General features: G+C 48.4%; 1 protein-coding gene across 9 annotated transcripts in view; it reads right to left on the bottom strand.

Annotated features, from left to right (window-relative positions):
* MYO9A (myosin IXA) overlaps nucleotides 1-24,577 on the bottom strand; it is a 163,139-nt gene that overhangs the window by 7,094 nt on the left and 131,468 nt on the right. For 6 of the 9 annotated variants that reach the window (XM_048956332.1, XM_048956336.1, XM_048956338.1 and 3 more), the window contains 20 exons: nucleotides 21,908-21,988; nucleotides 20,954-21,064; nucleotides 19,612-19,734; nucleotides 19,153-19,302; nucleotides 18,598-18,908; nucleotides 15,987-17,639; nucleotides 15,341-15,422; nucleotides 14,617-14,829; nucleotides 9,729-9,841; nucleotides 9,300-9,457; nucleotides 7,549-7,772; nucleotides 6,942-7,058; nucleotides 6,322-6,510; nucleotides 5,417-5,464; nucleotides 4,695-4,806; nucleotides 3,720-3,781; nucleotides 1,589-1,781; nucleotides 1,271-1,399; nucleotides 578-683; nucleotides 342-473 (listed from right to left, as the gene is read on the bottom strand). In XM_048956332.1, coding sequence (XP_048812289.1) covers nucleotides 342-473; nucleotides 578-683; nucleotides 1,271-1,399; nucleotides 1,589-1,781; nucleotides 3,720-3,781; nucleotides 4,695-4,806; nucleotides 5,417-5,464; nucleotides 6,322-6,510; nucleotides 6,942-7,058; nucleotides 7,549-7,772; nucleotides 9,300-9,457; nucleotides 9,729-9,841; nucleotides 14,617-14,829; nucleotides 15,341-15,422; nucleotides 15,987-17,639; nucleotides 18,598-18,908; nucleotides 19,153-19,302; nucleotides 19,612-19,734; nucleotides 20,954-21,064; nucleotides 21,908-21,988 — 4,307 coding nt within the window. The remainder of the gene's footprint in view (nucleotides 1-341; nucleotides 474-577; nucleotides 684-1,270; nucleotides 1,400-1,588; nucleotides 1,782-3,719; nucleotides 3,782-4,694; nucleotides 4,807-5,416; nucleotides 5,465-6,321; nucleotides 6,511-6,941; nucleotides 7,059-7,548; nucleotides 7,773-9,299; nucleotides 9,458-9,728; nucleotides 9,842-14,616; nucleotides 14,830-15,340; nucleotides 15,423-15,986; nucleotides 17,640-18,597; nucleotides 18,909-19,152; nucleotides 19,303-19,611; nucleotides 19,735-20,953; nucleotides 21,065-21,907; nucleotides 21,989-24,577) is intronic. The other 3 variants (XM_048956335.1, XM_048956339.1, XM_048956340.1) reach the window with 3 other exon arrangements.

The raw sequence follows: 24,577 nt of genomic DNA, 5'->3' as shown, positions 1-24,577 counted from the left end.
GCTTAACCCAAACTGCAGCAAGCACAGAAATGTTCCACATGATTATCACACACAAATGGGCAGTGCTATATGGGTCCTAGCAGGTGGGTCTCCAACAACAGAATAAAGATCTGGCTGTCATGAATGGGATTAACACATCAGCACAAGCTCCACTTGTTTCTGCTACGATCTGCTGGTCATTGAGGATGCAGAGAACTTGTTTTAAACCCCTGGTCTGCTTTGGTAGATCCTCCCTTTCTTAACCCACTGACTACTGAGAGAACACGAAATACTTCACTAAGATGCAGTTAACAGGCACAGCTGTAGAGGTTTTATCATTTCCATGCTAAAGCTTTTCTTACGTGGTTGTTTTACTGATGTCCTGAACGCTCTGCAGGGGGTCCGTCGTGTCGGGGCAGCGGAGGATACAGGGAGCAAAGACGATGGCCAAGGCGTTAGCTGACATTCGGTTGGTCTCTTCTTGGAGAGCAATCCTGAAGGAAAAAAAAGATTACTACAGAATCCAGGGGTGAAGGCAGCTCCTTCACCTCTGCCACTGCCGACGATGACCCACAGCTGCCCTGCCTGCCCTGTGTACCTGACCAGGTGGAAGATGAGGCGCTCCAAGGTGCTGAGATGGGTGCGTGAGAGCTGGTCAATGACCGAGTAAACTCCTCGCACCGTCTCCCTCCTCTCCTGCAGGCCTGCAGAGAACACACCAGCCTTGTTAGGGGCACTGCTGCATTCCACCTCTGTTCACTGTTTAAAACGACGCATTCTTCATGCTTATTTGCACTACTTAAAAAGACGTAGCTGGCGAACAGGTTGGGCTTAAATCTGCTGCACAGCAATGAAAAGTCACGCTACCGAGCACAATGCTGACCTGCCTGTGGCTTTGTGTAAACAAACTCACAGCAGAACGTCAGACTCTGGGCAAATAAGACTGGGCAAAGTAAGATGATTTGGGCCCCAAATGTAAATACAGAATTAGGTACTTCAAGTGGCTCTCATTTCCCTCAGCCTGGGAACTGAAATCACAAAATGGTTTGGTTTGGAAAGGATCGTAGAGAGCATCCAATTTCAACTCCCCTGCCATGGACACAGACACTTTCACTAGACCGAGCTGCACAGAGTCCCATTCAGCCTGGCTGTGAACACCTCCAATGATGGGGCATCCACAGCTTCTCTAGGCAACCTGCTCCTAGGTCTCACCACTCTTGGATTTTAAACTTTCTTCCTTATATCCAGTCTCAACCCACCCTGCAGCAGTGGGAAAGGACCCATTGCTTACCCATCGCCCGCAGAAACTCCTCGTACAGCTCGAAAGTCATGAGAGGGTTGGGCAGATCTCGGAGCCACTGCTTGAAGACGCTGGCAATGACATGGATGTTGTAGTCATCTAAATTCACATTATCTATGTCTGCTCGGTGAGGTCCAGCAGAGCGTTGAGAAGAAGGCATAAACAGAAGAAATAACGATCAATATTAAGCTGCAAGCAAAACCAGATTTTGGAATGGGCATTTGGTTGGAAATGCAGAAGCAGCGCTTGCTTACACCAACTCTTGCTGTTGCAGAGATTTTTCTTCCTGTGCTTTGTTTCCCCTTTTACCTGTATCGAGCCCTTGCCGCAGCTCCTTGATCTTGTTGGTGGACCCTGATTTTCTGTAGATGCCCTCTGTGTACAGCCCGTGCATTTCTATGTAGTTGATCAGCTTCTCCACCAGCAGCGGCACAGCTCTCTCCTCGCTGGTCAGCCGGGCGAGCTCCACTCCGAACTGCCGGGACGAGAGCTCAGGATCGTACTGATGGGGAAGAGAAAAATGGGAAAGGGCTGAAATGAACTGCAGAAAGCGATGTGCCATGACCCAAAGTCATAACCACGGGGTTTTCTTTGTTTAACAACCATGGTTATGGTGCTCCTGGCCAAAGACCTAACAGCATCTGGACACAAGTGCCCAGTCCCAGCACAGGGAATCAAGACAGCACACGATGCAGTGCAGGCTCTGAAACAGGTCACGGCTCCTCTTTCAACTCCTACATCTTTACTTTCCCTACTCATGCCATCCTTCCACCAATAATGCACAGCTCGCTGCTGAAAGCAACCCCAAAAACAGGGATCCACCAAGCACAGGCAAGCCAGAGCCTTCCTACAAGAAGACCTGGAACCATCCAGGAGACACTGTCATTTCATTGTCAGCTCATAAAAACTGATGCAGAGAAACAACATAGCATGAGAAGACTCCAAGCATCTTTGAGCAACCATTGAGAGCTGTTTTATTTTTAAGTTTTGTTTTTCAAGAAAGGAACAAAAAAGGACTGAAAGATCAACTGAGGTGAACACACCAGTACCTCCTTTGTGACATTTAACTAATCAACCCACTGCAGGCTGTTCTCCTATTGTCCTGCAAAATGTTAACAGCCTCAACTCTTCCTGTTTGCTGCATTCCTGGTGAGTGTCACTGAAGCACTGGCACAAGGAGCAGCTTCTTCTTCTGCCCCATAAGAACAGTAGCATCTATCAAAGCCTGAAGGTCTCCCTGTAAAGAGGAGGCTCTGTTGCTCAGATCTCACATCACAGGTGCAAAAGGTCTGCAAGTATGGAAGACACTGCCATATTCCTTGAAAAAAATCAGTGATTTCATGAAGCTTCCCAGATCTGTAGAACAGAACCTCATAGAACCCAATTTGCATTCCCAATTTGCAAAGATGGACTGCCAGAAAGGAAGAAAGTGCAGAAGAAACGCCATATCAAAGCAAACACATTTAAATACATGTATACATATTCAGATTATTTCTTGGGAAAAATGTAATTACACTTTGTGGAGGCTGTACACCTGCAAAGCCTCCTGAGGGCTCATAAAGCTTTGCACACATTATTATCCTGGCTGCATTATCATTTTCTGGGGGCATAAGCAGCACGAAATAAACTATCCAAAGCAACAACCAAGAAAGAAAGCCTGATGACTCATTGTTCACTGGTGTGACCCACTGCATTCATTCACTGTCAATCATATCCTCCAACACGACCAGCAGTATTTAATTCACCTCTAATGAGCACAGCAAGTGCTTCAGCACCATCCGCCCACCCTTCACCTCTTGCTGTCCCCGTCCTCGTGCCACAGCTCAGCTGTAGGGCTGCAGCTTTTTGGGGACTGAGCCCTATCAGAGCAGCGGGGTGAAGAACAACCTGTATTTTTGCCTTTTGTACTGGGAACAAAGGCATCAGCCTCGAGAAACCAAGGCTGGAGGTGCTGCAGTGGGTCCTGCTTCTGGCTGTGGGCTGCAAGAACGCCACTGGAAGCATCCTGACCTTCTGAAAACAAACATAAAGCCACGGAAGTCAAAACCAAGTTCTCTTTCTAATAACACTGACTATTAAAAAATGTTATTTATTGATAGCAGCCACATTTTGAAGTCCTTGAAAACTACAAAATGAGGCAGGTTTCTATCATTCAGCATGGCTACAAGCCAGGGAACATCACTGGAGGAGGTGCTGCATGACTGGGCAGATATATATTGATGCATCACTGTATTACTACTGAAATATGTGCAGCCACAGAAGCAGTGAATGGAGTGACCTCCAGGGAGCCCCAGTCCAACCTTCAGCTCAGCAAAGGGTTATTGCCAGCTCAGTGCTCAGTTCCGTGCCCATAAGTGTTCATTAAAAAAAGGGGCTGTACGAGACTGGGATCACAAGTAGAAAGGTATTCAATGAGAACAAAGGAATGAGAGGAGCTTACCTTTTTGGAGCACTTGGTCGTGGTTTTGAGACAGCACTTCTTGTGACAAGCGTATTTACATACTGCAGCAAAGAAAAAATTGCACTCAATAATCCAAAACTTCAGCCCTCTGCAGAAATGTGAATTAAGTAATTCTTCTTAGGGCTGGGAGGTCAAAGGCAAGGCAAATTTGCATTTTTAGGGGTCAATTCTGTATTAGATTCACTCCAATGATAAAAAAAAATATTAAGCCTTTCATTTTAAAGGCTCTATATTTAAGTCCCTGAAGCATTAAAAAAACCTGACAGATCAACTCAGAAAACAATCCATGAGTCACTCTGAGCTATCAGACATGGATATACTCAGAGACTGGAAATAACACCTCATTTGTATTCTTCCTGCACTGGATACCAGCCTGAAGCACCACAGGGTGGCTATTTCTAACCTAATTGAAGAATCAATGGAAAAAAAAAACAACAAAATAAGATCTCAACCTTGCCTGTTTCTTCATCTCCACTCTCCTGATTTACCCCAAAGTCCAAGTGCCTGCAGGTCAAATTCTCCAAGCCCAATGATGGCCACAAGACTCGCAGGCATTCATCCCACAGAGTGCAGTTGTAGGGCATGTGTGCCATACCTGTCACAGAACCTTACCATCCCTTCTTAAAGTACTTACAGGTGGTTTGAATGGTTTCAAATCATGAGTTATGGCTTGTTAAATAAAGCTCCCAAGCACAACACCACTGTATATTCTGGAAGGAATGGCAGGATGAACTCACCGGGTGACTTCAGAAATCCTTAAGGTTTGTCTCATAAGCTATTCTAATGTGAAAAACCCCAAACATTTCACAGTGGGGTTGTCCGAAACAGTATAAAAAACCTTTCAGAGCCCCAAACCCTGTGACTGTAATATAAGCATATTAATATAATCTTAATTATATTTTAATTAAGATAATTAAGCAATGTAAGTAAATAAGTCAAATAGAGCACACTTACATTTACAAACAGAAGCTCTGTCCATTATCCAGATCAAGGAGGAACAATATTCACAGTAGGTGGGGATGCTGTACTGAGTTGCTTTGAAAATGTGCCCATTGTGCTCTTCGACCTGCGACGAGAAAGATTTGACGTGGTAGTGAGAAAAAGACTGGAGACTTCAGAATGGGGAACCCAATGGGGGCAGCTCTCCAGCATGGGCTCCTACATAGAACCACTGTGCTATTTCTCTTTTCTTTTTGGACCAATAACCCTGCAGCAGCTCAGAAATCCAGCCTGTATGGAAACAAATCTTCATCAAGCAGTTTAGAAACCAGCTGCGTTCGACTGGTCAAGCTCTCCATTTTGAAGAGCTCTTCTATGCTTCCATGGCCCTTTTTCCTTTACGTCTTTCCCAGTGCCATTACGCCCTTCAAGACAAGAGCTCTGTCAGATACACATCTGGTCTTCACTAACGCGGGACGTGTTCTCATAGAACAACCTACAGCAGTCCTTGATCTGAAGAGCAGTGCTGCTTTACAGCATGCTGTTTTAACCTACAGCCGTTCACAGGCAAACCAAATTCACCTTGTCCATCTCCCTAGCACCTTTTTGAGGGTGCACGCTCACTAGATGAGACACTGGGATCCCACCACAGCACATATCATTAGCAGCTCTCTTACAGGTGCAGCTCTGGCCACAAGGACTGGTTCTTACACACAGGCCCAGGGTGCTCAACTCACCACATCCGCTTCTTTTTTCCTTCTCTTTTTTCGTTCTGTTTTTGGCACCTGGTATTAAAAGAGATTTGAGCATGTTAATGGATGATCCCCACAAGGAAAGCATGCACAGCTCTTACACATGACTTTTTCCACCTCTTTCCAGCCCCGTCCTGCCATGCACTCCAAGGAGCACTCCTGCAAGGGACCACCCTACTTTCAGAAATCCCCTAGCCAACTGTCACCATCTTCATCTCAGAGCTGGGATTAGCTGCTACTCTGGCTCCATGTCCAGCACCTGTGACCTAAAGCATTCGATCCCAAGTAAGACACCCAAGGGCACAGCACTGCAGCCAGAGCCCTGGAAGAAATCCTATGCGGAGAGCCTGAGGAGGACTCAGAGCAGATCAAAGATGGGACATCTGCTCTACTTGATGCACAAGAAACACCATCTTCCAAGACCCCGGGATGGTCCTTGCAGACAAAAGGGAGGAGAAAGCGAGGAGGTCAGGTTTGTGGAGGAACACCGACTGCCTGAACTCAGCCCCTGAGGTCACTACCCACATACCCTGCTCCCAAAGCCAGACCAAGAGTGATGCACGTGGTCACTGGTGCTCAAGAGCCTAGGAAAGCCCAAGAGAAAACAGCACATTGCCTTTACTCATCTCTCAAAGATCTGAGCTGCCTTCCCACCCATAGACAGCTGAGGATTGGCCCTGGAGACAAGGTCCACATGTTGGCAGTGGAGAAGGCCTAGCTCATCCCAGATAAGAACCTGGGTTTGCTGAGCCCAGTAAAACAACACCAGTGAATCAAGCCTTGTGTGCCTGCTTACATGGCCCACCTCAGCTCGCAACACAAGAGAAGACAACAGACCAGGTGTCTGAGCGTGACTCTGCAGAAAGATAGCTCCAGAAAATGCTGAGTACCTTCACTGCAGTGTAGTCCAGGGGTTTGTACTCTATCATATATTCATCCAGGAAGACTTTGAATGTATTGACCCAGACTTTAACTGGAGACTCGCTCCAGTCCCTCTGTTCAAGCCTCATGGTCTTCTCAAGAATCTGCTCAAATAAGGCATACAGGTCCTTATAGCGGATGCTTTTCCCATCATCCATCTGTTACAGAAACAGAAGGGGAAAAAAAAGAAATTTTTATTCATATTAAGCTGCCTTCTCTGCTCCAGGCAATTATTTCAGTCCAAATGGCTTTTAACTCACTGCATTTCTCAGATGTTCACAACTCACAACTTTAACACACAGGTTTCCAGACCACTTGGGTGGCAGAGAGCTGTTTACTGACTTATTGTCATTTCCCATTCAGCTGAAACCCATTCTACTTTCCAGTGGACCTGAAATCTTCACCTGAAGTACGCTGAGATAAGGAGGAAGGGCAATTCCAAATTTACAGCTTCGTGGGACTGAACGGAAATGAAGAGCATCTTCCCTTTAGGACAAGCAGATCAGGAATCGAAGGCCTGGTGACATCCCTACCAGCAGAACTCAAAGCATCTCCTGGAGATGCTGCCACGTGCTGCCCGCTCACTCACCGCTAACGCTGAGGAGTAAAAGCTGAAGATGTTTTGCCGGAATTCCTTCAGTGCTTTCTTGAACACAACATCCACCAGAGTGTCCTTCTTGCTGTCCTCATTATCCAGCTCATTCATCTGGGAAACCAAAGGGTGTTATGCACCAACGTGACTTTTGCTGTGGCACTACGTAAGACAGAGCGCCGCTAACAAGCAGCTGCCCCACCACCGGCAGATGATGACAACATGCGGCTGCAAGGCAGTTTCTCCTGCACACAAACTCAGAGTGTGGAAACACGAGTGCTTCCCTGCAGCCTTCAACTCTTGCCCTCCCGAGTCTCCCATTTCTGATGCCGTTAGGGGCAGCTCAAAGCAGTGGAAGCGCCAGAGCTGCTGTGCTCATGTGAGATGACCATGCCATATGTGCACAGTGTGCCTGCCCTTTGTCCCAGGCTGGCCCTGGCACATGCTGTGCACTCTTAGCAGCTTTGGGAACGCAACTAAAGCTTTCCCCTAGATGGATTATTAGCAGTGCTACTGCTGCTTCCACGATAACATCGCTCTGCCGCCGCCGCCTGCTCTCAGAGCTCTCTGATGATTTAACTGGAGCACCAACGGCAGGCGTTACCTTTTTCAGGAGAAACTCATCCATGCTCTTCAGGTCGCTCGCGCTGGTTATGATCTGCAGCGAGTCGTTCTGCCACTGCACAGGCTCCAGAGCCACGCTGCTGATTTTGACGCTACGTTTGCGTTTCACTTTGGGAGAAGGCTCTTTGTTCTCCTTAAATTCCCTTCGGTAGATTCCTGACAGCTCAGGGCTCCGCGGCGGCGTCAGATGGTGAGGACCCAACTCTAGGGGTAATAATTAGAGAAGGAGAGACAGAAAAAAGCACAGGTTAGCTGACATGCTCTCTGCCTGGCCGGAAATGCTGCGGCAGTATTTGTTTGGTATTTGACTCCACTGGAGTTCTGCAGTGCGTTTTGTTTTTCTGCATCTCCTGAATTAGGTGAGATGAAGCATGAATCAATAAAAATGCTTCTTCCTGTGTTTTATGTAGGACCTGAAAGAGAAGCAGGGCTTGTTTCGGGCAGTAATAAAAACCTGTGGCAGCTGATGAACTCTCAGTAAGTGAAAAATGATGCATCGTTTCCCAGAGCTGTACCGACAGCCAAGGTAACACAAAGGGAAAACAGTTCTGTCACCAAAATAAGGAGACAGGAGGAGAAAAGTACTGTGTGGTGCTTGTAGGAAGATTAAATGTCACTTCTCCATTGGTTACTTCCTCTGTCAAGAGGGAAAACATCTGTCACTGTCCAGACGGCTGCCGAGAGGATTAGCTCCAGGGCAGGAGATGGAGCTGCTGGTGACGGCACACAGCTGGCTTTGGGGCTTGGGGAGAGAGGTTTGTCCTCTGCCCTTGTCCTCTGCCTCCCAGAGTGAAGAGACAATTCCTACTTCTAAAACTAAACAGAAATTGTGAAAGAAATAACATCTGCTTTGGATTGTATTGCACAGTATCTCTTTTGAGTGCTTTCCGAATCCCTCCAGATCTGTTCTGGATCCCAGTTTCTACCTTTCCTGCCACAGGGTTGATGTAACTCCTGAAGTCAACAGAAGCAAAGCAGCATGTCCCTCCCATCTGTGCCATTTCCCAATTCATTTTCCTACAGCAGCCTCACACAGATCACACAACCATGTCTGAAACTCCAATTTACAGATACTTCAGCCCTACAGACAAACATATTTATCATAGAATCACAGGATGGCCTGGGTTGAAAAGGAGCACAGTGCTCATCCAGTTCCAACCCCCTGCTGTGTGCAGGTCGCCAACCAGCAGCCCAGGCTGCCCAGAGCCACATCCAGCCTGGCCCTGAATGCCTGCAGGGATGGGACATCCACAGCCTCCTTGGGCAGCCTGTTCCATCACCACCCTCTGGCTGAAAAACTTCCTCCTCATATCCAACCTAAACCTCCCCTGTGTCAGTTTAAAACCATTCCCCTTGTCCTAACACCATCCACCCTCACACACAGCCGTTCCCCCTCCTGTTTATTTGCTCCCTTCAAGCACTGGAAGGCCACAATGAGGTCTCCTCAGAGCCTTCTCTTCTCCAAGCTGAACAATCCCAGTTCCCTCAACATTTCCTCATAGGAGAGGTACTCCAGCCCTCTGATCATCTTAGTGGTCCTCCTCTGGACCCGCTCCAAGAGCTCCACATCCTTCCCTTCTACGTCTTTACCCACATCACCATGAACTTGGTTACCCTTAATGGCTACGTAAATCCAGACTCCCAACAGCTACAGCTTTCATCTCTGCTATGACAGCAAAAGCAGTATCTGTGCCACTACAACACACTGCTGCCTGCTCACCCACCACTCACCTTCGCCAAGCTGCAGGCCAGCAGCCACCTCTCTGCTGGGCACCTCCTGCTCAGCATACAGCTCCAGCAGTTCAGACTGCGTGGCAAGCTTCTCCCGGGGGGTCTTCTTCTCCCCCTGCTTTCCCTTCACCCAAAATCTCATCTTGGCTCGTTGAGACCTGCAAACAATTTGCGGGAAGAGGAACTGCCTTAACTAGGGAAGTGTCCTTCAGCTCAAAATTACCCAACGCCTCCCAGACCTTCACGTCCCTTTAGGAGTTAAATTTATATGATGGCCTCTTGGCAAATCTGTACAATTGCAAGCTCATGGTCATGTACAAAACATGCAATCGGTGATCACGGCTGGTTGAATCCAAACCACTGAGCTGAGGACCAGCAGGATTCAGGGATGCAGAAGGGCCCGGGACAGGCTTGTCCCATGTTCCTTACCTCCCATCAGGGGTAAGGGGCTTCTGCGTGGCTGCCAGCTTCCCAATCTCCCCCTGAGACATGGTTTTGTGAAGCTTTGGTTGGCCATCCCCCGTGGAGAACCGCTGAACTGTCTGTAATGATTCAAGGGTGAACTATTAAAAAATGACACCGCTCTTGGAATGCCAGATAATGCTTTTTCTTAAAGCAAAAGTTAAAGATTTTATCTGTAATGACTGAAAAACACACCTTTATTTTTATCTGCGATAGTCCTAGCTACAACTGCAACTACTGAAGTATGTAAGGATTTCTAAAGCAGGACAGTTCTTCATTCCTGCTTTGAGGTCTACCTTCTCTTTAGTAATAAATGCAGAAAGCCAGTGTGCCCCAGGCCACAGGTTTGTCACCAGCACAGAGCTGGGCAGCTCTGCGTTCAATTAGAGCCCATTAGCACGATCGTTAGCCAAGCCAAGCTGATTTGTGGTGCTCCCAAACCTACCGCATGGATCCCTCCCAGCAGAGCCTGCCTTCAGCTCCCATACAAGACTTTGCAGAAGGGAACAAAAATAGGAATCCAAAGACTTTGTGCCAAGGACACATTAAGATGGATCCTTTAGAAACATTAAACAGCTTTGATATGAAAGATCCCTGCTTTCATCACCACTTCAAGAGTCATGGGATAATTTCCTAAGGGCAAAGTGAATTTGCAATAATTAACGGAATTCCACAAACAATAAATTACAAATTATTATTTCACACTGTACAGTGATTTTGCACTATTTCTATTGTCTTGTGCCTGGGAAGAGAGTCAGGGCAAGAGATGGTGCATTTCCTCCTCTCCCTGGGAGAGGCCTGAGCTGAGATGCTTGACGACCTGCAGTTGCTATCCAAAAAGCGTGTCCCAAGAGGCAGCACAAACAGAGATGTTACCTTCCTATCTCTCTTTTCATGTGCTCACAAGGCCTTCACCATTGTTATGTGAGCCACACCATTCGTCTTGGGAAGCATTCCTGAGATCTCCCTTTGGTTTGCCCAGCACAGAGGAGGAAGCCACCCAAAAGGCAGCGTGGCCCAGAAACATTCTGACCACATTTATAAGAACAGCCACTTTTGCACTTATTTTCCATGGCAGCTGTGACTGGAGGGGGGGCTTTTGGGAAGCAGGGAATCAGGTTGTGACATGACTTGGAGGTATCTTCTTTAGCTTTCCCTTAACCTAGATTCCCAGCTGGATGCATTGTGTTTCTAAGCATTCCCCCCATTTTTTTTTCCTATTAAAAACACTCATATAAAATTCTGCAATACGTGGGCCTCACCAATCTCCAGTTAATCTTCCTCACCCTGCACTAACCTCCTTGCCAGCCAGGAGATGGCAGCACACAAGGCAAAACTGCCATTCTTGTTCCTCTTGTGAGAGATCAGTGATGATCCCATGTAAGTGGTGGAGAAATACAAGGCAAAAAAAGACCTTACAATCCATGGAATGGATTAGACACGTCAGGACAGAGAGAAAGTTCTCTGTTAAATTCTGCTAAAAGGCCTTTCTATGAAGCAAAACACAGCAGGGTCATCACTGCCTGCTGGATGCTAATAGATGGGGCCTGGAAATGATCCTCACCTTTACCAGCATGGAACAAAACCGTGTGGGGAAGAAATGCTCCCTGGCATCGGTGCCTATGAGGGCACGGGTGGAAGAGCCACACAGCCTCACTGCTAAGGCTCACAGTGACTTTGTGGCCTTTCTTTTGTCACACGTAGGCACCTCTGGGACCGCATGCTTCCCTGCAAAGCTTTCACAGGGAGATGGTCCCTACCTGTAATCTCACCAGTACTACCACGTATCTCCCTGCTCTGCCTCTGTTTTTGGTCTGTCTCAGCTAAGTGTTTCCTCTGCTACCACTGCAAGGCTCTGAGAGAGGACTGAAGGCATTTTTGACACTGATCCTTTTGTCTGAGGGACTCCTCCAGCAGAAGGGCCAGGTCCTTGCCTGGGAAACATTCCTCACCCTGGGTGCACCACAAAGCACGAAGCCAGGAGTCTGCAATCATCCTGTGGAGGAAGAGGGAACCCCATTTTTTCCTCCAAAAGCACAAACTCTATTTTGCTTGCCATTTTGCAAATGAGATGATTTGTCCCAGCAGGCAGCAGTGCTGCACGCTGCACTGAAGGGCTTCCTAAATCTTGGGACAAGAGCTCTTCTGTCACAGCTGGCTCTTCAGGATCAGTGGGTGTCAGGCTGCTGTTTGTCAATTTGTGGCTTTAGGATGGAAGTTGGAGCAAAATACATCACTGCTTCAATCTAAAAGGCACTTGGGCTCCCTGCAGTCAGCAGTACCTTAAGCAGCCACCTAATATACTGGTGCACCTCGGGCTGTGGCCCTGGCTGATGATGCTCATGGTCTTCGCTGCCCTTGGATTTAGGTCTGGAGCATCAGTGCCTGGTGAGCCACCACTGCCCCAAAAAAACAAGGGGTAACACAGTGCCAGTACAGTGCTAGTGCAGAGTCACCCTGTGCTCAGCTGTGCAAGGTTACACGTGCTCAGCCACCAGGCAGCACATCAAAAGAGGCCTTTGGGAAAGCTGCAGCCAGGGGCAGGATGTGTATGAATAAGCTATTTACCAGAACAACAACTAGACTGCATATGGAGACGGCTGGACGCGCCTTCATGTGAGTATCACAAGGCACAATAGATACGGCCACATGCATATCCCCTGCTTGAACCCAAGGTGCACCACTCTGCTCTATTTTAGGCTGCTTCATCATCTGCAACACCCAGCTGGGCTCTACTAATAAATACGAATAAGCAGTCCCTAAATTTTGCTGCTTTCAAGAGCTCTCCCTTAATGGTGTGGTGATCCTGACACAGAGAAGCCAAAGAGCTGGTGCCAAACCTGCAATACAGAATACAGATGGAAACACCGTACATGGGGCCAGGACACACAGACACAGGATACACTGCACACACAGCTTTACGAGTAGGGTTTGCTAGAAAGCAGAACTCAACCCCGCAATGTGGAACTGCTGTCTGACCCACAGTTAGAGCCAGGGACAGAGCACAGAGAAAAGAGATACAGGAGGAGAGATGAGACACAGCTGGCACTACTGCTACTTGCATGCAGTGAGAGCCGTTAACCCAGGTGAGCAGAGTCCCAGCAGCACCTCTACGTGAGGCAGCTCCCTCCCAGGGATGGAGTTTTCCAAGCACCTTGCTCAGCAGAGACTGCCAGTGGGAAAGACTTCTACAGCTAAAAAACAAAGCCTTGTAACAGGGTAACCTCCAGGAACACAGCAGGACACTTGTCCCAGACCCTCGCCATGCTTTGAGCTGCTGCTTCCAGCATTTCCAAGTACCTGGTCCACTGCCATCTGAGCAGCCAACAATACTGTGGCAGAAGGAAATCCAGAGGGAAATGCTGGCATTTAACTTCACCTTGGAGAATTCTGTTGCCTTCACCTTACCAAGACTCCCTTGGACAAAAGCACATCAGCACGCATTGAGCATCTGGGACAGCCTTCAGGCAACACAGCTTTCCTGGGCTCCTCAGATGGTTTCAGACCTGCACCTCCCAGTTTGGCTTCTTGTTCCTATTTTTTCCCCATTTAAAGGATCTTTGATTCTTTTAAGTTAGTATCTTCTCACCCTCCCTTTCTCACCGTGTCTTCAAATCCACAGTTTGAGTGAAAGCAAGGGGGCAGGATGGAGGCACTGCATCTGCAGGGGCATGCTTACTGCAGCTGACTTCTCACCAAATGAGGGGGAAAAAACTGGTTCTGACATAAGTCCTATGTAAAATTCTCCCTTTCCTGTTACAAAAGCAGGGAGATGGACTAAGGGGCAGCTGAGTGAGTTCGGTTTGAAGAGTTGTGCCTTTCCATCACATTCCTGCCTGACAGCACTAGAGGTATTCCTGGCTCAAAAGACAAGATTTTATCAGGACAATTTGAATTTTTCACCCTTCCTGGTTAGGAAATTATCCTGGGGAAAAAAAATGTGTATAATAAAAGCTGCTAACAGAGAATTCAAAAAAGCCCTCCTTAGCTTTCCTGACAAAGGCAGATTTTAAGATCACACGAGATATTTGCTGTGGCAACACCACAAAATGGGCACAAAATGAAAAGCCAATCCTGCTTGTAGTTTTGTTTTTATGCTCTATCCCACATCCATCCCTGGAGTTGGAGCATATGAGTGAAGCCACGTGAGCACTTACACATGAGATGGTCACTGCCTTGTGCTCATCCAACGTCTACGTGGGCAGCACAGACACCTTAAGCCACAGGAAAAGTGGGCAAGAGTAGCAAGGGGCCGTCCTCTTGCACCCCCCAAACCTCTCAGTCACTGCCACCCCTCCTGGACAGAGCCACTAAGGTGTTTTTAAACACGCTGTGTTTTTATTGCCCAATTCACAGGTTTTTACTTTCTGTAAGATACTCTCGGCTGACATTTGCCCAATAATTGAGGACTGGACAACCCTCGATAACCCAACTAAGGATACCAAATCAAAAGTGCAAGGTTTATACTTTTTTCCTCATTGTCTCTTGCTTTTCTGGCCAATGTTTGCCTTGCTCTTTTTCTATGCATACGCTTTGCTAGAGCCAGTGGGATCCCAGGCACTTCCTAATGGAGGGAATCCTGGTGAAGCAATGAACAAACAAAAGGTAGTTGTGCAACCTAAAGCCGCTCTCCAACCAAGCCAGCAAACATCACCATGGTGGAGAGAGAATGAAATAATATCCCCTTCTGTTTCGTATGCGTTTCTGCTGTGTTCTCTGAGTTTACCCATCTACAACGTCCGTGTGAGTGGGAGAAGAAGCAGCGTAGGATCCGTGCAGCCAAGGTTAGCAAAGAAACGCTCCCGCAGATCTCGCTCCCTCCTTTCTCCTATTCCCCAACAAGTTGTAAAATTACCATTTCGGAGTCACTGTAACAAGCCTGGCCGAGCCGGGCCGCAGGCCCTGCCTCAGGGTGAGGAGGTAGGTCAGAGGAGAGGAGGAACTCAAAATTGCCATCGTAATCATCTTCCTCCGTATCCCCCTCCCCATCAGCAAAAGTACCTCTAGTCAAGAAATCGGAGCGCGTCCGCGCCATGCGGGCTTTCTTTTTATGGGTCGGTCTGGGAACCTGCTTGACCAAATGATAAAACATAACAACAGAAATAAAAGTTTGTAAAATGAAAATGTAAAAATAAAAAAGGAGATTCTACGAAGCCTGGCAACGCAGCGCAGCTCAAGTACGGTCTGAGGAACACTGCACTCCACGGAGGACACACGTTACTACACGTAGTGCAAAAACGACCAGCAAAAACAAAAGCCAAGACAGCACGGAGGAAGTGGGACAATAATGGATGTTACTTAAATGGACATTAAACCAAACAAGACAAGACTGCGTGCTACAGTGTTTGCCATCAGGACTGCGAGATCCTTGTCATCCAGAGCAATTCAGAGCTGCTACACTTAAGCTATGGGGGCTTTTTGCCAAGAGAAAGTGTGAAAGTTGCCTTTGTGTGACATCCCCACCCCCAAGTACAGCAGTCTCTGTGCTTTACATTTGAGGGAAAATTGGCAAAATAAGGGTTTGGGAGTTTTCTTCCCCTTTTTCAGCCATAAGAGAAAATAAGAAAGCGGCAGCTCACCTCTCCTCGGCCAGACCCAGGCATCTTAAATGGCTTCCGAGCCAGCTCACCCTTGGGGAGGCATTGATGGCTTGCTTCCCTGCTGAAAGGCAACAGAACAGATACGTTTCATTCTTTCCTAAAAGCTTTCCCCCCGTGCCAGCACAGCTCTCAGCAACACAGACAGACACAGCCCAAGCAATCAACGAGAAATCGCAGTTGGAGGTCACAGATTTTCAGAATTCTTTAGGGTTTGACTTAATGCTGAAGAACAAGGTGTGAATTTCTACCCGCCAAGCTGCTCTGTACGCTGCTCAGTGGTTACAGATGGTATCTTCCCAATTCTGTATTTTGAAATGCCATTGCTTTGTCACAGCATAAAGATGTTTAAATTTCAGGCAGACAAAAAGTAGGCATTTTTAAATGTAATTTTCCATTTCCTGTTGCTTGCTTGGTGCATTAGCCAACTAGGAAATGAAACTGAAGGGAGTATGTGGGGAAGATCCTGGCTGGATGTGGCTCTGGGCAGCCCGGTCTGGTGGCTGGCCACCCTGCACACAGCAGGGGGTTGGAACTGGATGAGCTTTGTGGGCCTTTTCAACCCAGGCCATTCTACGATTCTATGAGTCTAAAGCCTACGAAGCAAGCACACCATCTTTGTACTCACTGGAGCCCGAAGGGATTGTCTCTGGGTGTGAAGAACATGGCGCCTGCCCGCATCTCCTCGCCGGGCTGGCTGGGCACCCGGGGCTGCCGGAGGCGCTCATTCCTAGAGAAGGGGCTGCCCGGGGCATCCCTGGGGTCTGCAGCCAGCCGGGGGTTGCCCCGTGATTCCAGCGCAGGGCCTTCCCTTCGCTCCATGAACATGCTGACCGGTCTGTCCTTGGGGGCAGCGTGGGCCGGAGAGCCGCCCCTGCTCCCGACGGTGAGACCTTTGATGTCCACTGATGAGGCTGGAGCTCCGCCCGGCGCCACGCCGTGCTCCGCTCTGTTCTGGGTGTGCAGGATGAGGACAGACTGAGGCCGGCTGTCGGGTTTCTTGGATGGTTTCAGAGTAGGGTCCTTCATTCTGTTCAGTTCGGCCCGCTGTAAAGCCTCCACCTTGCCTTGCTTCTCCAGCTGCTCGAAGGCTTTGCGCTGCCTCTCTAAAATTTCCTTCTGCTGCCGGATCTGCTCCATCATCTCTCTCTCGTTCTGCAACTGGAGCTGCTTTTGTCGCTCTTCCTTCTCCACGTTGAGCTTCTCCAGTCTCTTGATGACAGAGTCTGGAGAGTGGGTCTGCGTTGCAGCGGCCGTCCCACGTTCCTCTCTCTTGGCAGAAGACTTCTCCCCTTCCTCCCTTCCCAAAACTTTGCCCTGCTCTTGCTCAGAGTCCTTCCTCATCTCAGAGAACATAGCTGTTTTCTCCTCTCTTTCCACCGCCTTGTTCTTCAAGTTATTCTCCACCTGTGACTGCTTTACCTTCATGTTGTCCTGTGGTGGAACGTAGAAAGTAGGTAGATTACTAGAAAGGAAAGTTTCTCTTGGATGCACCTTGCAGATATTCTGGGGGTCACAGACCACGTGCTCCTTTGCAGCGCGGTTATCGGGCAGCTCAGAGTCCGAAAGCATCCTTCTGCAAATGGATAAATTGCTGTTCACATCCGCTGCGCAGAAAGACTTGTCCTGCAGGTGAGGCTGAGGACTGCTAGGCAAAGAGTCCCGGCTCTCAGTGGGAAGCAACTGAACATCTAAAACCAGGGGAACGGGTTTACTCGGGGTATCTTCGCAGCTTAACATCTCCAAGCTCCCTTGAGAGCTCTCGCTCTCTGGGGTTCCCTGAGGGGAATGAAGTGCCTCAGATACCAGCTCGGTAGACCACTGCCGCTCTTCTGAGGGTGACAGCCCACCAGTGGACCGGACCTTAAGCAGCTCCAAGCTGAATTTCGCCTGTTCCAGCTCACGCATTCTCCGGCTTTCTCTTTTTGCACGAACGACTTTCTTCTGATTCAGATCCTCCAGTGACTTGGGTCTCTCTCGTACAATGACTTCCTCTTCGGTGTCCATCCCGCTCTGGCTGCTGGCTCTCTCGTGCCTCTTGTACAACGACGTTGCAGAAGTGTCCAGGAGGTCCAAGTGGTTCACCCGATTATTCTCCATCAGCGCCTTGTGCTCCTCTATAGCTCTCACTCTTTCTTCAAATGAGCCATCCTCCCACTTGGATGGGTCAGAGCCCTTAATTTCCAAAGCCCCATCTTCCTCCAGTCCATCCTCTTCTCTAATAGACAGGCCATTCTCCAGCTGCATCTCTTTTAACCTCTGCTCTTTCAAGGCTCTAAACCTGCAAGAAAGCAGAAAAGCAGCACATTGTAACGCTGTGCCCACTGCACTGGTGGCATCTTGTCACCACAGACATTCCCTTCATCTCACCACTGTCGGCATCTCAAGCAACTCTCCTTGCAAGGCAGGTACAATCTGATGCATGTTCATGTTCTGTGCACAGACTGCATTTCCAGTCTTCTCTTTTGCCATCTCACCTACTCAGGATTTGCACCGACGCATGCACCTGTGAGCTTCTCCTGTGCTGATGACAGCAGCTCCAGCCTTCATCCCTGGTGTAGCTTGCTTATAAGCCAGAAAATCGTAACACATTGCATCAGCTTGGCTTTGTCATCTCCCTCATCCTGTCTGGGATGCCTCTGGCACAGCAAACAGGCACTCATCCTCCATGCTAAGAGCTATTTCCAGCTCCCAACTCTCTGTCAGTCACTCCACACCTTGTAGGCAGTGCCCCAAAAGCACAAATCAAGACCTGCCCTGCGGCCAGCGAGCTGAGGCATGGTTGTGAATGCTTTTCTCCTTGTAGCACCTGGTGTGAGTAACCGCTGCCCCTGCTCCTGACTTGCTGACTGATCCACTGTGAGATGGTGCAGCAAGCAGATCGGCCAGCCAATCTGAGTTAAAAATAGGCTACTTAGAGCGGTGCTGTTGCCAAGAAAAAAACCCTTCCAAGTATTTATGTCCTCAGCTTTCCACTGCCTACGTGCTCTAACCTGAAATAGGCTCTGCTTAGTCTAGGAGTAAGATGGGCAGCTAACTGAACTCCTGTTAGAAAGTGCAGACAAAGGAAGGATCAGGGAAGAGCGGAGCAGCACCAGCAATGCCATGAAGGGACACCACCGTGTGTACGTCGCTTTGGTCTCAGCAGTGCCAGAATTCACATCAGCCACCTCTTTCCCTACTGGGCGCTATCAGAAAGCATTTCTTTCTTTACTCATTTATTCAAAGACCAACATTACCTTTGTCGTGCTAAATATCCTCTGCATGCTGCTTGCAAGCACAGCACCCCACGCCTGCTGGCTCTGTACCGCTGCTGAGCGCGGTGCCCCCGCCAGGCTGCCTGGATGCTGGCGGCCGCCTCGTGCCTCCGCTTCAGGTGCTCCCTCCAGCAGCTCTGGATGAGGTGGGCCGCAAACTGCATCTGCAGAAACCTCCTCCTCTCCACGAAGCCTCGCCAGTGGGTTTGGAGCACAAGTGCAGCTTTGCTGAGTATGAGCGGGTCTGGTGATGGCTTGCCTTGCTTTCGGCTCTGGTAGCTGCGCCAGAATCTCTGCAAACATAGCGAGCAGAGCAAAAACAGCTTCTTGAAATGGGAATGGTTTAGGAACTGGATAGCACCTGCCTTTATGCCATTGTTCCATCTCTCCCGCACCCAAACTACTGCTCTTCTGATCGCAAGTTCTTTCCTAGGAGACGGGAACTGATTTTACGCATCAGATGCTCCAGCTGCAGCCAGAGCTGTATCCACAGGAGTCATGGAAGTACTTGTGACGAAGCCAGGCACTGCCACCTACCTGTATGATCACTGCTGCCTGCCTCATGTTCAGGAACTGCCTTCTGCAGAGCATACTGCGGAACCAGCGCTGCAGCAGCATGATCCTGCGCAGCACCTCCTGATGGAGCAGGTCCTGCAGAAGCTGCCGCTCGCGCTCCTTCACAAAAACCTGGGAAATAAAAGCACCAGGCATGAATCACTGAGCCTTTGCCTTCCTTCTAGGGAGACAGTGAGCTGCCTGCACACACGTGGGTTTTGAAGGCTACCTTCCTATAACCTGATCCCCATGACCTGGTCTAAAGAAGACACCAACGTTCCTCTCTATTTTGTATTAACAACATTAAAAGCGTCCTTTAAACCACTGGCTTCTGATGAACAGAAGGAAAATACTTTCATTAGTTAAAAACATACACAAAGGTGCTAAGATAACTGCGCACAAACGCAGGCATATCTTTATCTTAAGCAGATAAACATTTACCATGGTTCTTCCAACTTGGTAATTGTCTGGATTGAGTTTTATTTTCCTGAAGAAATCATGGACATTGTGCTTAGATGGGCTGATTCCTTGTGGCAGAAGGACGTGGAAATGGTTCACAAAGTCCTGAGAAGGCAAAATAACAAACACCAAGACTGGGTTAAGTGGGTATTGCTGTGTCATCTGCGTAAGTAACTGGGTTTTCCTCCGCTGGCCACACAAAAGGGACCTGTCCAGGTGCAGAAGGACAAATGGAATGTTACGGACTGCAAAGTAATGAGTTTCCTCCATCATTTGAGGTTTAAAACTGCACAGGAAGCACATCAAAGCAGTGGCCCAGGGACATTCAAACATCTCCCAGCGTGGGAGGAGGGATTCTGCACAATGTGCAAGCTCACTTCGAGCAAAAATGCTGCAGATCCTCAGAAATGGCCACTACAAAAGGGAGCAACCAGAATCTGCAAAGCATCACGGGCAAGAGACTGCTCCAAGGGTTGCTGCTGTGAGGACTCAGAGCAGAGGTATCAGGAATGATCCTCCCAAGTAATGCCAGGATTCATCCTCATGGCAAAAAGACCCTGAGCAGTCCTCCTTTCTGAACAGCTGCTGCACAGGACATGACATCTGGCCAAAAGCAGCTGCCAGCAGGAAACAAACTGGCAACAGCAAATCATGAAAGAACTGACACGTGCACTAAAGCTGGCAAAAGTATGGAAAAGCAGAAAATACAACAAGTTGGACTGAAAGCATTCCAGTCAGATGGGATGCAGCCACTGCTGAAAGAATGGGGAAAATGCTGCTCCTGAGGAAACAAAAGTAATGGGCACCCAAAAAGCTGCTCAGTGCCCTATGGAGTTAGACACAGGAGAAGGATCTTTGTCGTTTGGGTGGGTCACAACACGGAGGAATCTCCAAAATATATTTATAATGCTTTTAACAGGGAACCCAAACCGTAACTCTCACACCTTGTTGACTCGGTCTGTTAAAGTTCCAACAGGGACCAGCCATCATCAGTCTGAACTTCCCTTTATCACTATGAAGGGATATAGATTTGTAGAAGTGATTTTGCACGTGTTACGAAAATACACTGTGTGTATTGTGAAAAAATAAAGCTTTTTTTTTTTTTTTTCCCAAAACCATAATGATGACTGCAGAGGGACTTGTAGTCTTTGGTCTGGTTCAGCTTAGCAAAACCGCCCACCAGTACTCCCTTCCCGATGTCATCATTACATGTCATCTATTCATTGTTTAGTAAAAACACAACTGCACTTGCAAGCTAGCAACACTCAGACAACTGCAATAACGATGAGGAAAGTGCTGAAAGACTGAAAATACTTGAGCTAACCTGGAAAGAGTATTTGCAGCTGTATCCTGACTGGCGGATGCGAACAGTCTCCAGCATGCCTGTGTACCGCAGCTGCCGGAGCACCAGGCTGTCGCTGAACCTCAGGGGCAGCTGGAAGGGAAAAGGAGGCCAACCATGAGCAACTATTTCCTTGAGCTCCGAGCACCTGGGCAGACTTCTAAGCACGTGGGTGGGTCAACGGGCTCAGCCCGTGTAGCACATCAGCAGGACATGCACACTGGCAACGATGACAAGGGGCAACGTGGGGCCCCAGAAACCATGCTCATGGCAGCAGGGTTGAATCCTGTTTGCTCCTACAGAGCCGTCAGATGGAGAGTTTCATACATCTAACTAGACAGAAAGCTACACAGAAGGGGTTTTTGGATCCTCTGAGCTGACTAAGAAAGCCCCATCAACAGCACAGCCAATGAGCAGGGTGAGATGGAGCAATGATGCCCCACTTTGTATTCTTAACCATCTGGGTAAGACTGCGAAGGATTAATATATGAAAAAAATATTCCTATAACCTTCTTTTTAAACTGAAGATCTCTAGCCCAGCAGACAAACAAATCCTTACATCATATTTCTTGAATTTGCCTTTATCACTGAATCAGTCTGATTAATGTGGCTGACTCTGGAAGAAGGTACAAATATCTTATAACCCCAACTTGGCTTTGGGTTTCTATTTAAAAAAAAAAAAAAAAATTACATATTTACAAAGTATTTCCAAGATGATTTTAAGCAGAAGATCAAGAACTAAAACCCAACTCTAGTCCACTTCACTACTTCCTTCCCCACCTCGTGGCTGTGCTCTAGGAGGATCTGTTTCCAAAAACACTCTAAAGGTTTCCAGCAGGCTGACTGAGAGAGAGATAAAGAACGAGTTCTGCACAAGAGAACATGGGTTTTGCAATCACACCATTAGCAGCATTGATCTCACAGGACAGGGTTTACCTTCTCGGCATTGGATCGAATGCACTTGACAAAATAAGGTTCTGCCTGGCCAAGAGTCTCCATCAGCTTGTTGAGTGATGCCTGCAAGGGAGAATACATCTCCAGTTGGGAAACAGCACGAAGAACAAGGAGAAAACATGCACTGAGGCCACAAAACAAAACTTTGAACAAATGGTGAGTAAACCAGGCAGATGGGAAACCTCCCCGAAATGAGCATCTCACACTGATACAACTTGGCTGCTTCCATCTTCACACCCAACTAAATGGCTACGGAGACAAGCAAGCCTGTTTGTTCAAGGCCTTTGCAGAAACCACAACAACACTCCCGCTGCTCCTTAAGACCCCTGCTTCAGCCTTCCCAAATCAACCAGCAGACCCCAAAGTCCCCCCTGCTGCACCCCAATGAGCCACACACAGGCAGGGAGCGGGAGCCAACGACCTGCTCCCTGTGCACCCAACTGCCAATGTGTCTGAAACACAAACGTTTTCATCTGTCAGAAATCATTCCGCTTTCTAAGTCTGAGATCACCGTTACCAGCACAGAAGGGAATTCTCGATGATGCAACAGGAAGACCTGACAGCTTTCTCCAATAACTGCTTTGCACAGCTTGCCTGTCTGTCTTGCTGAGTGAACTCCCATTAATTCAAATCATTGAATTTACAGATTTTTAAAGCCTGAACATTTCACAGGCTGTTCTGAATCACAGAATTGCTCAGACTGGAAAAGACCTAAAGACCATCAAGTCCAACCGCAATGGATGAAGGTCGTCCCAAAGATGGCCTATCTCCGGTCATACTTGTCTGCTGAAAGGCACAATAGTGGTCACTGAGAATCAAGGCTCTGCCACATTTCTGACACAGAATTTTCACTGCTTTTCCATTTCCCTTCCTTTCTGTGCTACTATTACAAGTGTAGATTACAGAAGTGACCCGGGGTTGGAATCGCTGCCGCATCCAACCACTCTATGGGATGCCTGATGAGTGCCTCCAACCTGCAAACACTGCAGCAAAGCACAAGCTCTGGGAAATAACGCGCTGACTGCTTTAGAGCAGAGCCTAGTCACTGTCCCTGAGTCACTGCGGCTGAACTGACGCCTGTGCTGCACTCTGCACTGTATCTATTTCTTTTATGTGCCCTCTAAATGCTTTGGATGTCTCTGATTGCAGAGCACATGACTGACGTGGTATTAATAACGTGCTCCAGAGCCGATTACTCGTGGCAATGACCTGATTTTAATAGCACCAGAACTCCGTTACTTAGAAGATATTCTGTTGCATATATACTGCATACAGCTATGGATTTATGGATATGCATGCTCATAAACCTGTGTGCACAAGTGCATAATGTTAGAATGATGTAATTCATCTGAAGATTGGCTCGCAGAACTCCTCCCGATCCTTTTGAAGCCATCCTTAGGGGAAGCCTTTTATGTTAATCAATGTCTGCCTACACGCAGGACCTGGGGAAGAGGGGCTGACGAGGCACCCACGTGTGGTGCAGCTGCACACGGAGCAGCCGTGGTGCTGGGGGGCTGTGATGGGGCAGAGCCCAGCTGGTGGGCACAGTCAATCACGCAGCACAGGAAGGCAAAGGGACAGGGGATTTTGAGCTCAGATCTCTGCTCTCCACAGCAGATGGTCCCCCTTCCACGTGCCTCCCGCTGCCATCTGGCCTGCCCCGGGCACTGCAAGGCCCCTGGATTAACTGCCTGCCCCGCTCTGCTGCCCACCCCCAGCTCATACGCCTCTTCCCCAGGGCCAGCCCTGCTGGTTGCGACCCAACATCCCAGCACGGAGATCCGGCTGGGAGGGGAGCTGGTAATAAATCTGCCCTGAGTTTTGAAGCAAGAGCCATCGCCGCTCTTGCAGCATCCCCTAATCCAGGCAGCCATGACTCAGAGCTATTTTGCAGCAGAACTTCAAGCATGGCTAAAATCAATACGAGACGCAGCAGCTGCGAGCTCCCTGTGCAGGCATCGGCCACAAGGCAGCATTTATCTGAAAAACACAGCAATGCACAAACCCCGTGATGGGAAACATTTGTATTTCCTGTCGCTGACCCAGTTCCACGCTCTGCAATTTTATTAGCTTGCTCTTGATAAAAAGCCATCTTGCAGCCAGCACCAAGTGTTTTTCCCTGGAGAAAACACTTCACCCTTATGAGTGCTAAATGAAATCAGGGCTGGAGTGCCCAGCATTCTTCTAGAAGAGGAGCAAGCAGGAGCACTAGGAGCCAGCACACTGCAATATGCTTTCATTCATTTAAATAAAGGAGGATGAGCCGTATGCACTGCTCTGATGCTGCCAGGTCAGTGCTGCAGTGTCAGAAAGCACAGGAGCAGTGTGAAGGCTCTGCTTTGCTGCATGGGGGGGATCTTCACAGCACCCCAAGCTCTGCTGCTGGGACTTATACAGGAACCTCAGCCCTGCACTCCTCCACATTACGTCTAAAGGACAGATGGGTGTCAGGAAAACATCCTCAGTTCAGCCCCCCCAGATGTATAAATTACCTATGAATTATACTCTGCAGACATTTATTTTAATCAGTGTACAATTAATCCAGACTGAGCTTTAAATATATACATACACATGCATTCTTCATTTTATATATACAGCGTTCTATGTGTGTGTACATGTGTATATATATAAAATTACTTGATCACAGCCACA

This window comes from Lagopus muta, chromosome 10 (genome assembly GCF_023343835.1).
Source record: "Lagopus muta isolate bLagMut1 chromosome 10, bLagMut1 primary, whole genome shotgun sequence".
NCBI lineage: Eukaryota > Metazoa > Chordata > Aves > Galliformes > Phasianidae > Lagopus > Lagopus muta.
This window is presented reverse-complemented; position numbering and strand designations above follow the sequence as displayed.